The sequence below is a fragment of the Anas platyrhynchos genome, chromosome 8 (assembly GCF_047663525.1).
Source record: "Anas platyrhynchos isolate ZD024472 breed Pekin duck chromosome 8, IASCAAS_PekinDuck_T2T, whole genome shotgun sequence".
In the NCBI taxonomy this organism is placed as follows: domain Eukaryota; kingdom Metazoa; phylum Chordata; class Aves; order Anseriformes; family Anatidae; genus Anas; species Anas platyrhynchos.
This window is the reverse complement of record NC_092594.1, coordinates 3162841-3180013: the sequence shown is the minus strand read 5'-3', so window position 1 is coordinate 3180013 and position 17173 is coordinate 3162841. Positions and strand designations below refer to the sequence as shown.

The window sequence follows — 17173 nt, the reverse complement described above, 5'->3', positions numbered from 1 at the left end:
TTCAGATGTTCCACTTTTCAGAGATGAGAACTCACTTATCTCCCACATTGAAAGCAGAAACTGAAAAACATTCTACCTCTCCAGAAATTCAGTCTTCATACATTGTGCTGTTGGCCAATGCTGATGCTGTTATCAGCAACAAGAATACAGCAGAGAACTCTTACTGCAATTTGTGAATTCCTTGGCTGATTCAGATTGCTCCAGGAACACAGTTAACTTTAATGCAGTTTTTGCCTTCAGAGCACTTAACAACACTTTCAGAATTACCCCATCCTTCTGTGGGGCAAGTTTCAGTCTTCTTTTTTTGGCAGACAGAGAAATTCAGACAGCAATACTACAAATGCTTAACACACATAATCGGAAAACAGTTGGAAAAGGGGTTCCTAGTACCAAACCTATAATAGACTACTTGTCTGTTCAGCTTGGAAGGTAATATGCATATATGCAAATGCCTCGAGTTTTCTAGAGAATCTAGGCTGACTTCCATCAGTGGAGAACTTAAGAGATTTGATGGTGTGTCTGACTTCAATAATAATTATGGCATGCTTTTACTTCAACACTACTTTCATTCACATTCTGCAATCGGTATTCCAGTAGCTGACTATTTTTAACTAATAAAGATCAGTAAATGTTTCTGAGTACATCCCTTTTATTTTAGATCTATATCCTTTGAGGTTATATAATACAAGACAACATTTTTAAACCAAAGAATATACATTTTCTCCAAATACTTCCAACATTTACTCCTGAACTTTCATTGTTAGAACTATCTCTTCTTAGAAGTTATAAACCAAGATAGAACCTACATAGAAGAAAACCTGTCTTGACTATCCAGTTAAAGCGAGGTGTGTATATATGTAGCTATATTTTTTTTCTTGTGCATTCAAAATATTGAGTAAAGCCTTTTGTTTCATTGACAAGATGCTCCTTAAAAGAATTACTATTTCGGAATTCTCCTATCATTACAGTTAATGGGAGTTTTATCGCTGAATTCAAAATCAGAGTTTAGTCAATACTAAAGTAGTTCCTGAAAGTCTGATCAAATTAAAATGTATTTTAAAATCTGTCACTATTTTGTTGCATTGATCCTCTCTTCTGTTGAACTGGAGAATATGGCCTTTTGGTTGTTAATGATAAAATCAATTTGGTTGAGTGTTTCCCTTGATGGATTTATGATCTAATTTTCTAAACAGTATGTGCACAAATCCATGGTAGATTTGCATGCACAATTGCTATAGTTACTTGCACCATAACTAGTTAGATGTATAAAACCTTCTGAACATGTATTTATCTGATTTGGTCATAGCACCTTCATTAAAATGGTGTGTCCTTCAAATCTGGATGAAAGGACACTGCCTGAGGTTTTTTTTGAAACTGATTCTACCATGCTGTTGTGAAATGAGTTCATCTGATTCGTGTCAATATGGAACAATGCTAGGGCCACAAGGTATGCTGGATGTGACCTTCTGTCTTACATACCCTTGTATAACCACAAGTCTAAGCAAAACAGAGTGGTTAATGTATACAGTTCTTGTATCTTGCAAAGGAATAGTCCAGCAATTTGTGTCAATAAGAGAACAAAGGGGTTTCAGAATAACTGCTAACTATTATGACTATTGCATGGAACATGATATCTGGCCAAGAGATTAAGGTGAAAGGGAAAGCTGAAGGATGACTAAAAGACAAAGCTTGCAGGGGACGCTGCACAAGTTTCTGACATCTGGCCAAGATGGACAAAGGAGAAGGACAAGAAAAAAAGCCTGGGAGGAAGACTACGAGCCTTCAGCACAAGAGACCCCCAGAGGGACCACCAGAGACTGATACGCATGCACCAGTAGGAGGGTTTGGATTCTGGGAACTAATTATAATAACCCTGCCTTTTCTAGAAGTAATAATGAATATGTAGTAGCCTAGGAGCATAAAAACCAGCTGCCTGATGTAACTTGTGTGTGTCTTGGTGGAGCAGAGACTCCCGGTGCACCCAGCGCTGTTTGCTTACCTCTATTCATTTAATAAATTGTAAACTTTGATTGCAATCCTATTTGGGACTTAGCCATTTATTACACTACTGATGAAAAATAATGAAGAACATTTTTTACTGTTCATTCTGCTAGCAAAGTATGAAGCCTTCAGTTATTCACTGTTTATCTCTAATATGACATCAATACCATACAGACTCTCTACAAGCTTGAAATGTTCGGGTAGTCAAGTAATGTAGAATGTGATTCTAAAAACTTCAGAATTTTCTTCAGAATACAGGAGTGAGATTACTTGGCAATATTTAGATGGAATCATAGAACAGTTTGGGTTGGAAGAGACCTCAAAGATCATATAATTCCAACCCCCCTGCCATGGGCAGGAACACCTACCACTATAGCAGGTATCTTACCGTACATTTTTCTTTTTTTTCTTCACAGTATTCATAAATTGGAATTGTGTCAAAGCCCAGGTGACAGATGCATTTGCATTTCTGAAGTGTTTTTTACCTAGCTAGAAATAGCAATATATCCTATCTACTAGGAATGAACTACTGCCTTCCATATAATAAAGTAGGAAGTTCTAATCTGATGTAGAACAAACATACTAATTGAATTATGGCTCAACTGAATATTAGCAGTTCTAGTGATAAGGTTGTTAATGCTACCAAAATAATTTATAATATTTTAAATGTTTTGCAAGCTTGTGGAGCAAATAGATTATTGTGTAAAATAGATAAAACTAATTAGGCATGTCAGTTCACTCAAGCCCATTAAATAGAGCAATTTAACACATTTTGTTAAATAGCTCTCAGCTTACATTTAATGATGCTCCCCCTATCTTTTTTTAAAGTGTAAAAACTGCATCTAATTGCTGCCTGAGAGAGATCTAAAGGTTGATACATCTACTACAGTTCTGTAAGTATAACATTATTTAGTGGTTTTGATTAACTGTATTTGTAAAGCCTGTGAAGCTTCAAAGATTTTAGAAATAATGAAATAGCTTCATAAGCTATAGAAATGTCTGCTTGTTAATTCTGCATGTGGAGGGGATGACATAGATTTGTGCAGAAGTTGTGTTCAAATTATTTTATTTCATAAGTGAAAGACACCAAAACAGGCACTTTCTTTCTGTTCTCTGCCAGCAGTCATATGTCTAAAGATGATGTCTAATATTACTCTCATTGTCACACTCCTATTAGCAAACCAGGAAAAATGCTAGTTTCTTACCCTTGCAGACACTGAATTCACTTGGGTGAAAAAAAACATGTTATTATAGACAAGTATAGACACTTCCCCATGTGTTTTTGTTCTGCTTGATGTTGGCAAATAAGGGCATTTGTGCTGATGGATATATACCTCTCGTGATTTGTCATGATCTAAATGCAGCTCTAAATGTAACAAAATTTACTTCTGACAATGCTTCTAGACCACCTTAAATTTACTTAATATTACAAGTAAACAAGTAGCTGAAGTACTCTAGAACATGTCTCAGAAAGGGAAATGTACAGGAGACAATGAGAAATGACTTACCCTCTTTCCAGGTGGACCAGGTGGGCCGGCTTCACCTGAAGGACCTGGTGGACCCTGCAGTGGAAAGTGGTAGGCTTAGTGGTAACGAAAGATAAAAGTTATAGTCCTTCTTAAATTCAACATACGTCTGCAATATGTTGATCCCCTTCAATAGACAGAAAGTCTGTTGAAGTTTATGTAGTCCATAAATATACATACAGAAATGATACTTGCTTAATCAGCAAATACTTTCTTAGGGTAGTTTTTGGAGATTTTAAAAGGTTTTGTTAGTGTACAAAATGCAACCACTCTTTTCTTTTCCTGCTTAAAACAAATCATTTCAGCCCAGAATGTGGCTGCACAGAAGTAGCATATGATCTTAGACTACTGCCTACCTCTATTAAGAAGTGTTTCTTGTGTTTTCAGGTGCTCAAGTTGCTACTTTTGCTACAGTTTTCACTAACATCTGTAAAATAAATGCCCCTATGTGGTCTTCTATTGAAAATCTTTTGTGCACTGATAAGCCATTTGCCTACTTCATTTAGGTTAACCTGTAATAATCTTTTAAATATTTTGGGGTTGCTGAACAGTTTTTTTTTCTTCATGAACACAACACTCTAAAAGTACTTATTCTTGAGTAAGACATACAGATGCTCATCCTGAAGTTTGCAGGTTAAACCCCAGTCTATAACTTAGTTGCAACCATATGTCCAATGTACTAACATTTTTCTTTCAAGCTGTACTGTATTGTACTGTATTTCCCTGATAACTAGAAATTCCAGAGCTGTTAAGAGACTTTCCAAAATGGAAGCCCTAGCTTTTTGCAACAGAAAATGAAATTCATAATGCTTTAACATAGAAATCTCCAGAAAGGTAAGAGCTTTTATGATTAATATGGGTATTACTCAGATAGCTTTAACATGAAATACAGCAGAAATTCCTAGATTTTGCTTCATTTCAACAAGTGGGCTAATGAAGACTATTTTGCTGCAGCATTACTTTCTTATGCTCAGAGTTGCTCTATTTTTAGTGCTTCTCAGCAGCTCCAGCACAAATTCTTAACACATCGTTTGTTTCTACTTCTAAAAGAAATTGACCTCTTGCTTTTGATTGTGTGTATTATATAGATACTTCTATCTCTACAAGGAAAGAATGAGATATTTTTTCAGTACGATACAAAAAAAGGAATCCATTTAGAAAATATTTTTTAAGAGCATGAATTTATAGAAACCACTGATTCAGCAAAAAGTACTTTCTTAGCGTAGGAGAGAACATGCAGCCAAATCAAAATGAATGAAACAACTCACAGGTTGACCAGGATCACCATCTTCACCCTTCTCTCCACCAACACCATCTTGACCCTACAGAAATCATGTGAAAATAAACAAAAGACAAAATTCAGACAAAATAAGTAATTTACTTTCATATATCAAGATAAGAATACAGTTTTTCTATAAGGAATTTTTCTAAGGACAGTCATTTTCAAAACTTTTTAAAGATTTCCAAACCTTTTGTTAGATTTAAGAAATATATGAACAGCCAGAACAACTGCTCTGACAAGAAAGACCTCATTCTCAAACAGAGAAGAGGTGAGAGTAACTAGAATTCAGTGAAAACTAAGACCAGGACCTAAAACTGTTCTTAAAATACACTTACAGCTGGACCAGGTTCCCCAGGGGGACCAGGATCTCCAGGAAAACCAACCGGACCCTAAATAAGTCAGGAAAAAAAAAACACACAGGAATATGTCATCCATTGAGAAGCAGACAGCAGTCAATAGAAATGTTTTGTGAAGAATATAATGAAGTTAATTCAAATGTAGAATTTAATTTGTAGCTCTGTATTTAGCAGAACTTCAGCAGTGCTTCACAATGCTTTCTGTTAAAATTATTAAGCTTACTTACTGGGTTACCCTTAGGGCCATCATCACCTGGAGGTCCTTTAGCACCTGGTGGTCCGGCTGCTCCGGGTGGACCAGCCTCACCTTTTTCTCCCCTTTCACCTTTTGGACCCTGTAGAAATCATGTGAACACAAAAAATATTGTCTAGGAATTGAATGCCTAAAAACACATTAGTGGCAAAACTGTTTTTCAGATCTGGACAATGTTATTCAATAAATGGTTTGCATGTGAATGGGAAATCAGGCCCTCAGCCTCAGATTGGAAAACCTGTGTATCTCAGGTCTGACTGCCAACATCTGCACCCAGATGCGAGTCTGAACCTATTCTGCATCAGTGAACTGTTTCCAGAGAGATAAATACGTATATAAAAGTTAATACTTTGGGAAGAACAAATAGGTACTCTTTTACGAAATCTTCACAGCTTTATTGTCTAATTGTTAGTTGTGGAGGAATCGTTAAGTGAGGCAGGACATGTGGATGTTGAGCAGTTTGGAGACAATGGGCTAGTGAAGCACCGAACTCAACTCACATGAGCCTTGGCACGTATGCAGCTGGCTGAGAGCCAATCAGGCTCAAGGACACGATGCCCTTGGGCCATCGGGAAAGTCCCTAAGGCGGGACAGGTAGCCAAAAGAAGGAGGACCAGACTGAAAAGCCCGGGAAGTGTTAACCAATCCTGAGCTTAGTTTCTGCAATATGTATGAGTTGATTATGTTCAAACTAGATAAAAGACGACTGAGCTATCCATTAGAGTTGAAGTTCACTGTTCACTCATATTGATGTGCTGGGTCTTCCTTCCGTCGGCAACAAATTGGCGCCCGAACAGGGACAATTCTGAACGGGATTTGGACACTGCTGGCAGTGATCCAGGGCCACGGTTGGACGGAATAAAGGAGAAGCCGGTCCTGCAACGCAGCCCAGGAGGTGAAAAGCACAAGAATCCCCGCACCCGCGCCGGGAAGGTGAAAAGGACGTGGAGTCCCCCGCACCCGGGAGTGGATCCCGCCGGTCGCGCGTCACCGAGATCTGCAGGTCGGAAGGTGGAAGGGAGTCCCCGCACCCGGGATGAGCCTATTTAGGGTCCCGCCGGAAAAGCGCCGCCGAGGTCTTTGCAAAGGCTGCAATCGACGTATATAAAGGTATGAAAAGATAAGCGGCGTATTATTTGCTCAAATGCTTTTTAGAAAAGCGGAGCATTTTAGATACAGATTGTAGAAAAAGATTTGCCAGGGTTATTAGTATATGGGATAGCTAAAGGTTGTTTTACAAGTCCTGATACAGTTTTTTGAACAAACAGAGTGGCGTAAATTTGGAAATAAATTGTTTGATGATGTTAGGAACGATGTTAAGTTTACTGGGAGATTTGATGAGGCCATGGAGAATAGTGGCTAATGCATTAGCCACACATAAAGATGAACAAAGAGTTGCCGCTGCTGCAACAGAGTGGTCAGGACCACCAAGAAGGGTTAATAATGTTAATCCACAGCAAATAAATATGGAAGGAACAGATTGCCCGTTGCCACCTTCCGTTAGAACTTCTACTATTGCACAGGGGGCCTCGGGAAAATTGGAGGTGCCTGTGACAATGTCCTCTGATACAGAGGAGGAGCTTTCATTACCAGCAGCTCCAACCGCTCCAATAGAAAGTGAGGAAGGAGCAAGTGAAAGGACCAGTGCTAACTCATTTCTATCAAATATAAATCCCTTCACAACGGGGGAGCAGGGAAGAGAAGGTCTGCAGCCATCGAAGGCCTTTGCTGTTACGCCCCCTGTTGACCTGAACGTGCCTTTTGACCCAGGCCCTATTGGCCTTGAAAAGGAGCGATGGAGGCAAATAGCAAATGAGGCAGTGCGTGGAGGAAATGATGAAACGGCAGCACAGTTAACACAAGCTTTTCCGGTAGTATACTCGCCACCAGATGCACAGGGGAATGTGACCATTAATACGACAAATTTATACTGGAAACTATTAACTCAATTACGATCTACAGTAAATGATTCTGGTTTAAAGGGGGAACCTACTCGGCAAATGTTAGATTATATTTGGGGAACTAATATATTGCTCCCTGGGGACATACGTGGTATAATGAAGCTGATCCTAACACAACATCAACAGCTTCTTTTTAATGCGCATTGGCAAAGTGCTTGTCAAGAGGCAGTAGCTGTGATAAGGGCACCTGGAGATCCGTTGTATGGTGTCACGTTGGAGGAATTGATGGGACTCGGACCATATTATAGATTAGAGACACAAGCGTTGCTGGGTCCAGACAAAGCCAAAGAATCAATGAGATTGGCTCGAAGAGCCTTGGACCAAATTAGAGAGCCAGGGGGGATACCATCCTATATGGGCATCAAGCAAGGAAGGGAGGAACCATTTGGGTTGTTTATTGATCGAGTAGCAAACGCAATACAAGCGGCTGGGGTACCTGATTATCTAAAGGGCACTATTCTAAAGCAGTGTGCAATTCAAAACTGCAACCCTTCAACTCGTAGTATATTAGCTACGTTACCGGGAACTTGGACAATTGAGGAGGGTTTAGAAAGGATGGCTCAGGTACCCGTGGGTCCGCAGGCTATGTTGGTAGATGTAATAAAACAACTAGGGAATAGCATGAAAGAACAGGCACAGGTATTCAGACAGACTGCACAGCAATCGCAGAATCAAGTATTCGCTGCCCTTGCTCCTTTGCAAACGCCCGGAGGCCGTCCTACTGGCCGAGGGTCTTCACTGCAACCGCGTTGTTTTCGCTGTGGGATCACCGGACATAGGAAATGAGAGTGCAAAACGAGATCAGTGTGGTGTCATCTGTCGGTATGGTGCGTCGGGAAACAGCCAGAGCAGCAGGAAGGACCGCCCCGCGATGACACAAAAAGCGGCCTTTACCACAGCGGCCGGAACAACACCGTTTACCTCCGACCAGTCACCAGAGGGAGTCTCGGCTTGGATTTGGCAACAGCAGTAGATGTAACGCTATTGGACTCTAAACCCACCAGGGTAGGAACAGGAGTTATGGGACCAGTTACTGTCAATGGTGATCCTGTAGGAGCTTTATTGATCGGAAGATCGTCTGCTACCTTGAATGGATTACAAATATTGGTTGGACTTATAGATAAAGACTATTGTGGGGAAATACAGATTATAGTTTCTGCAATGTTTCCTCCAATGCATGTGCCACGGAATACAAAGATAGCTCAATTAATTCCGTTGCCACACCTTGCGGCATCTCTACCACCGATGGTCAATAAGGACCGAGGACTTGGAGCATTTGGCTCCACAGGAAAAATAGCGTTATTAACGCTTGGCATGCAGCAGAGACCACGACAAAAAATCACAGTATGTTTAAAGGATGAGAAACTGCAAACTGAGGCATTGTTGGACACTGGCGCAGATGTGACAATAATCAGTGCGCAAAGTTGGCCACCACATTGGCCTACATTCGAATCAAGTCTACAACAGAAAAATGACTTAACACTGACCTTAAAACAAATGGGACTCATACTTGCACCGGAAAAGGTTCAGGAGACAAGTCCCTGGAAGTTTTTGGTTTGGAAAATTACAGATTCCACCATTCAGCCTCAAAAACTTACAATCCAATCAAATATCAAAACTCTTAATGATGCTCAAAAACTGCTGGGAGATTTACAATGGATCAGGCCAGTAGTCGGGATTCCGAATGAACTGTTAAATCCCCTTCGGCCGTTATTAAAAGGAACTGATCCTGCTTCAAAAGTGACACTATCAGAAAAACAACAAGAAATACTACAACAAATCGCATCTTTGATCACAACGAGTGTCACGCATCGACGTGTATCTGACAAGCCACTCGATCTTACCATTCTATGTGGCTCAAAATGCCTGATGGGTGCCATAACACAGCAAAAAATAAAAACGGGGGAGAAGGGAGGAGAAACTGTGGTATTAGAATGGATAGCTCCTCCGTTACAACCTCGATGAACAATTCAAGAAAAAATTGCAACATTAGCAGAATTAGTAAAGAAGGGGAGGAATCGAATATTGCAAGTGGATGGGGTTCCTCCAAATATTATCTGGTTACCCATGAAGCCAGGCGATTTGGAATGGTATATACAAAACTCTGAAGAGTTACAAGCTGCACTACTACAGGATGGCGCTACTATAGTAGCAAAAACGTTACAATCAACTGCTCTGACATGGATGGAAAACCAGAGATGGATAACTAAGCCAAAACGATCGTCTATCCCACTTAAGAATGCAGTGACAGTTTTCACTGACGCAGGAAAACGTTCTGGAACTGCTGCAGTGACTTGGAAGGATGAGCATGGTTGGAAACATCAAATTTTACAAGCCCAAGATAAAGACTCATTACAGGCACTAGAACTTCTTGTAGTAGTATGGGCATTTATAAAATGGAGAGATGTTCCGTTAAATGTGGTATCCGATTCCTTATATGTAGTAGGCATAGCAAATGGTATAGAAGACTCAGCCTTGAGAGACTTAAAAAATGAACGGCTGTCAGAATTAATAATCAGTCTACAGATCGCCATAGCTCAAAGAAGTGAACTGTATGCAGTAATACACATAAGGAGTCATCAGTGGGAAGAAGGCCTGGGAGAAGGCAACGCTCGAGCGGACCGACTAGTCGCCGCAACAGCCACTGAAGCACCACTGTCACCCTTTTGCAGAGCTCGGGAGGCTCATGCTATTTTTCACCAGAACGCTAAAGGACTTGCGCGGGCTTACAAACTGTCTAGAGCTGATGCGCAGGCGACAGTAAAAGCTTGCCCAACGTGTAGTCACTACAATTCGGGTGTGGGAATCGGAATCAGAACAAACCCGAGAGGGATTAAAACCAACGAAGTGTGGCAAATGGACGTCACTCATGTCACAGCATTTGGCAGATTGAGATATCTGCATGTAACGATAGACACTTCTAGTCACATGATTTGGGCTACACCGCAGCCTGGGGAAAAAGTTCGGGATGTACGACGTCATCTTGCCAGTTGTTTTGCAGTAATGGGAGTACCACAAACCATAAAGACAGATAATGGTCCAGCCTATGTTAGTGGGCCACTTAAGCGATTTATGGAACTGTGGGACATTAAGCATATAACTGGTATTCCACATTCACCAACTGGTCAAGCTATAGTAGAAAGAGCTAATGGAACAGTTAAGCAGTATTTGGAAAAGTTTAAAGACATTACAGATATTAGAGAGAGGGTGGATAAAACCTTATTTGTTCTCAATCATTTGTGTGTATTTGGAGATGATGAGGAACCACCCGTGACACGTCACTACATTAAGTCTGAAAATGATAATAAATGTATTATGAGAGTACTGTACCGAGATACGAAAACGGGACAATGGCTGGGGCCTGCTGATGTGATTTATATGGGGCGAGGTTATGTGTGTATCTCTTCCCCTACAGGGCCAACCTGGGTGCCTAGTCGGTGTGTTAAACCAGCCATTGAAGAAAAGTCATCAAGTACGAATAACAGCAACCATGGCTGATCTAACGGCACAAGGGATTCTGGTTGCGTTATCTTTGACAATGACGGTTGGACGTAATAGTGCCATCCTAAGCAAAATCGATCCTCAAACCAATATGTGGGTCACTTGGGCAAATTAAACCAGACAAAGTTCATTTTGCCTATTCCTCGCTTCTGCGTCTGATCCTTTTGTTGATGAGTTGATTATGTTTGAAATGGTTAAGGGATCATACGCAAAAAATTGTAGTACAAGATAGTTGGTTTGAAGGTTGGTTTAAATCTGTTTTTGGGAACATGGGTGGATGGTTTTTTCTTCGTCAAAGAGGAACTTCGTTTTCTACTTACAGTTATATTGATTATAGTTGCTGCAAAATAAAAACGGGGGAATTGTGGAGGAATCGTTAAGTGAGGAAGGACATGTGAATGTTGAGCAGTTGGGAGACAATGGGCTGGTGAAGCACCGAACTCAACTCACATGAGCCTTGGCACGTATGCAGCTGGCTGAGAGCCAATCAGGCTCAAGGACACGATGCCCTTGGGCCATCGGGAAAGTCCCTAAGGCGGGACAGGTAGCCAAAAGAAGGAGGACCAGACTGAAAAGCCCGGGAAGTGTTAACCAATCCTGAGCTTAGTTTCTGCAATATGTATGAGTTGATTATGTTCAAACTAGATAAAAGACGACTGAGCTATCCATTAAAGTTGAAGTTCACTGTTCACTCATATTGATGTGCTGGGTCTTCCTTCCGTCGGCAACAGTTAGTACAAGATGTGGCTATAATTATAAGGATACAAACTGCATTTCAAGTTCTTCACTGAAAATTTAAAGACAACATACACAATTAATCTGATTAAATGCTTTCTAAAGCAAGCACTACCAGATACCTTTGTTAACCATGATACAGGTTAGTAAGACAAAATCAAAGTACTCACGGATGTTCCAGATTCTCCAGGAGGTCCAGGGTTACCAGCTTCTCCAGGTTCACCCTGTACATGTGTAAAGATAAATTAATGAGTCATCAGGTAGAATATTTCTATGAATTTATTCTGTTACTACATACTGTTGCATGCTTATTCATGTTAACAGCTTATAGGAACTGTCTTTTATTGAGACTACCTAAAGGCAGTTGTTACATGTGTTTTTGCAGAACTGGAATCTGAAATTTTTGAAAGAATCTGTCAAACTAAGCTTTTAGTGAGACAGGAAGACAAACTTTCCCTGTGGGCTTTGGAAGTTCTTCCCTTTTATTATCCCATACATTACAAATTTCCTGTTTGTCTTCTTCTTTTCTAGTCACAAAAAAGCCAAAGAAGTATATTGACTATGTATATATGTATATTTTCCCTTTAAGATATATTTTTGCCTGGAAGTAAGTCCCTACAAATAAGAAAATACTATTTGGAGATTAATTTCAATTGAGTAGAGACATTATTGCTGAAGCTACTGTTAAAATAAATAATTACATAAAGAAAATCTATTAGGATAAAGTAATAGCATAATCGTTAGTAAAACTTTTACCACAGGCCATAAAATTTTTTTTTTTTTTTTTTTGAGCCAATACAAAATATTATACATGTAAAAGATTCTTTGTCATGGTTCATTTTCAAATTTAGTTATGACTGATTATTTTCTAGCTCAGTGGACTGATAAATAAACCTTTATATAAACTACTCTGTTAGTAGAATGTTTAGCTAATAGTGTCACAGATACACAAATCTGTGAAAGGATAACAGAACTTGCTTTCCAATTGTCATGGAGTGCTGCGGTAACAAATAGATTTTTATTCCAGAGGATTTTTTTCAATTTGTGGTTGTTAATAGGGGATTTTTCCCCTCATTTTCTCATTAAACTTGTGTATCCTTCATATCCTGTATGACCTGCATGCCCCTGTGACAGTTCAATTAATGCAGTGTGCATCTTTCTCATTTCTATGCAATGGAAAAGTATAAATCATAAAACATGAAATTTAAACAAACCTCATACTGTAGATACCATTTTTTTTTTTCTTATAGAAGCTAACGTCAACGTGATGACCTCACTAGGACCAAAACTTGGCCAAATGTAAATATTAAGTTAGATAAATGAAATAAGATATGACTACCCAGGTGAATTCCAGAATAAGGTAATTAACAGATTATCAGAATTTTAGGGGCAATATTAACATACCCTTTAGAAAGGACACTTCTAAAGGGTAAAGTTGCCTTTAGAAACTGTGGTATGTTTAATTAGACACACTTAATTTTACAGTGATCTTAATGAATGATCCCTCTTAGTACTTAAAATTGTTTATGTGATAAAGCATATTTTAAAATATGTCTGGTGGATGGATACTTCAGGTCAATAAGCACTGAGTATTCTTTGTAAGAAAATTCATAATCTTCATTTCCTTATTATTTTCTGAACAGTAGTTTTGCTTTCAACTGACGTAAACATCCAAGGCCCAGCTTTGCAAAGTTTTGAGCAATTTACTGGATATTTAGAATATCTTTATGTTAGGCTTTTGATATCAAATTAGAGATCAGCGTGTGCTGGTACATTCTGTTTTTCCCCTTTTTCTTAATTATAAGCAGAACAAAGAGAATAATGGCTGGGCGGAAGCTGGTTTTAGGTGGTTCTGGTTGAGTGTAAGTCTCAAAACTTCTAGACTGCTCCATGGAGGATACAGGCATTAATAATGCAAGGCTACATGCATGTTTGTGCTTCAGATTTCTTTGAACATTTAAACCTTCGTGTGTACAGCAGGTGAACAAACAAGCTAGCTAAAAATACATGGCACTAAATGTGTCAAAAAGTGTTTATAATTTGACAGAAGGGGTCTTTGTATTAATGATAAAAGATCTTCTGCTACTCCTCAACAATGACAGGAAGGATGCCAAAATATTTTTCCAATCAGCACTGCATTATATTATCTACAGTATGATATATCTCCTGAGGGGGGGCACAGGCCAAAGTATGCCGACATAATAAATAATAACAACAACAATAATAATAATACATTGGGGGAAAAAAGTATGTGGGAAGAGGAGGAAAAGGGAAAAGGCTTTGGTTTTGTTTAAAAGCGTGAACAGTCCTCCTATTGCAGTAACACAATGTGATAAAAACAAAACTCCTCCTGACAAAAACAACTCTCCATTATTTCTCAGCTTGCAGAACTCATTAAATGGAACTGAAATTAAGAGGAAAGGAGTCTTAACTAGGAAAACAAACAGTCATATGCTACAACTCGAGAAGGAGGAAGGAAGTAATTAGAAGAAATAAAACCTCCAAAATAATATATGTGGAAGCTTCTCTGTATGAATGCAGACAACACAGGAAATAAGCAAGAGGAAATAAAAATGACAACTAGGGATACACAAATCTGAATGTCATGTTGAATTAAATTTAGTGGGATGATTGTTGGGATTCTAAATCTGTTTCCAGATTTTCAACTAGCTTAAATCATCTTCAAACCTTTAACTTTATTGGAACTATATCTATTTCTATGGGGAACAAACACATATTGATGTGACTTTTGCTTCACCTCACAGATATGTTTACCACAGTATCTTATATTCTTGACCTTCCAGGTAGAAGGCTACATGATATTCTAAGCCACAGCAGTATAAAATAATACTGTTGAAGCCAATTATGTTACTTTAAACTGTGTAACCAAGGAAATCACCATAGCCTTATACTTACTAATCATTCCAAAAACTACATCTTCTCCCCCAAAGCTCTTGCCTAATACTTAAATAATTTTGTGATGTAAAATGTGAAAGAAAAAAAAAAACAAACAACAAAACAAACAACAATAGTAAATCAGCCATTAGAAGTATTGGTTGATTACTATTAATAATTATTAATGAAAGATATTTTGGAACTGTAACATATCTGTATAGCACCAAAGAAGAATCAAAATATATATTCCTATTCCAACGTTTTCTCCTTCTAGGTATGACATAATCAACATTCTCACCTTTTCACCAACACCTCCAACAGAGCCAATTGAGCCTGGTGGGCCTTGGGGACCCTGCAATGATACAAGATGTTATTTCAAGTACAGTTACCCCAAATATATTGCTTATTACTGAATTTCAAAAGGAATTTAAAGAGAAAAATAGATTAATTCTTACATCAGCTCCATTAGGACCTTGGGGACCTCTTGGACCTGGAGGACCAGGTGGACCCTGTATCAAAGAGACAATTTGGTATATTTAAAATCATAGAATAAAAGTCCAGTGGGGCTTCTTTGGCCAACTATAAATCATATCTTCAATCTGTAAGAGACTTTTAATCTTCACAGTGCTACAACAACAGCAGGGCTAGATTGCAGCCCACTGCATGAGTTCACAAAAATATCCAAGATACATAGTACATGAGCTGAAAATGATATAATGATTGTGAATCATGAGGACTTGTTTCCCTGTGCATTACCTACATATCCCTTCCACTGCACAAAGACCTCAGAGTAGCTTATCTGTCTGGTAGCACCCATATGGCCGTAGTGTACCATGGTGACTACAGATGGGCAGTAAAAAAGCAGGCAGCCTTGGCATAAGGTGTTGGAGGCACACACAAAATGTAGATAGCTTGCAATTCTGTCAAGACCAGCACAGAAGGCATTGTGACAACAGCATAAACAGTTGAAGAATGTAGTCTCAAGATGACCCAGAGAAACAAAACCAAATAATGTTTACCATCTTTTGTCATACAATTACAGTCCAATGGAAAATGTGCCATTGATCCCTGATGCTATGGTACAATGCCCTGAAGTTCCTATTTCAGAAAAGCAGTTCCAAATTCTTCAGTGCAGTGGTGTCTTTTCTCTTTCTTTCCTGACCCTGCTTGCCACTATCCTGTCAGGCAAACTTGGTTGCTTTGCTACCTACTTTTCAGAGTATTTTCTGAAGTTATATAAATCTTTATCTTAGAGTTAAGATGGATGCAGGAAAGCAAAATAAATCCCAGAGGCAGTTCAAAATGCACAAATGTTTCATGCTCAGGCAACAAATTCAGGAGTAAATTATCAAATTGTGAGCTACAGAGAAAATACAATAATATAAAGATGATACTCATTGCCCCCAGAGTGACCGATGGGGACAAAGTCTTACCATTGGGCCCACATCACCATTTTCACCTTTTTCACCTGGTGGGCCAGGCAGACCCTAAAACACAGGGAAGATATATGAAAACTATTAGTGGGTTATCTGGAATGATGAGATATAAATCAATATAAAACAATATATATATACATGTGAAACTTGGGCAGGGAAGGGGGGAACAAAAGAAAACCAAACCAAAACAAACCTATTTGTAATAAATAAATAAAATTAATTTTTCATATTACAGCAAATGTATATGTAGTCCTGGGATGTATAAACAAGGTGAATCAGAAAATTAAAAAAAAAAAAATAATGGACACACATAAATGCTAGGGTGGCTGACTTGAAAAAGTGTCATCATTATCCAAAACCCAAGTGGGCGTTTGGATAATTTGATTTATGCTATGATACATATATATGTCAACAAAACATGATCAATGCAGCACAGTGAAGTGGCATGCAAAGATGTCTAAGCTACCTCAGTATTGGAAGCCGTAAAACTGCTTTAGCAAGGTGTCCACTGGAGGTAATGAATCCTGCTGAGAGGCATTGCATTGCGTTATGCAAACATTCTTACAAGCAAAGTGTCCAAGTTTGTCTAGTAACAAACATCAAGAGAAGGAAACTGTAGATGATGCTAATACTGATACCTAGCATAATGTTCCCCCAGCTAGAAACACTATCACCACTAAGCTGGGCAATCCTAAATGTAGGTTACTTGGCTTCTGCATCAAGCCAAGGAGTCCAATAGCATTGTAGTGATTTACGTTATATTAAGGTCTGGTTTTAAGTTTCATCTCCAGTGTTCTGCTACTTCCAAAGTATGTATCAAAATATTACCCACCAGATTGGAAAGGGCAACTTGTCATCTTAGCTACAAAGCTGTATAAAAATTAGGAAGTACGAACATAGCCAACACCATATCTATTTCTCAGCTGCCCTCCTACTTTGACACAATCTGAACAACAGAAAGACTTGTTAAAATTCAGAGGTATACCTTTTCTAAAAATGATGTATGTCTCTGTTGTCTATTACAGTGAAAACTTGGCTGACCTGTCAGTGCCTTGTGGTTGTTGTGAAAACTTATTTATTATTAAACATTCAACATGAAAAAGCCAATGTTAACTCATCAGATACTGCTGTTTTTTTGTTTGTTTGTTGTTTGTTTATCTATCTATCTATATGTATGTAGGTATATCCATTGCTTGTTTTAAAAGTTGCAATCTCAGGTACTGATTC

General features: G+C 38.8%; 1 protein-coding gene across 2 annotated transcripts in view; it reads right to left on the bottom strand.

Annotated features, from left to right (window-relative positions):
• Window positions 1-16012, bottom strand: part of LOC140003045 (uncharacterized) — a 32251-nt gene extending 16239 nt beyond the window's left edge. For both annotated transcript variants that reach the window (XM_072041770.1, XM_072041769.1), the window contains exons 1-8: window positions 15944-16012; window positions 14966-15019; window positions 14809-14862; window positions 11786-11839; window positions 5393-5500; window positions 5145-5198; window positions 4796-4849; window positions 3510-3563 (exon numbers count right to left, since the gene is read on the bottom strand). In XM_072041770.1, coding sequence (XP_071897871.1) covers window positions 3510-3563; window positions 4796-4849; window positions 5145-5198; window positions 5393-5500; window positions 11786-11839; window positions 14809-14862; window positions 14966-15019; window positions 15944-15946 — 435 coding nt within the window. In that variant the 5' untranslated portion in view covers window positions 15947-16012. The remainder of the gene's footprint in view (window positions 1-3509; window positions 3564-4795; window positions 4850-5144; window positions 5199-5392; window positions 5501-11785; window positions 11840-14808; window positions 14863-14965; window positions 15020-15943) is intronic.
• Between the last annotated feature and the right edge of the window lie 1161 nt (window positions 16013-17173).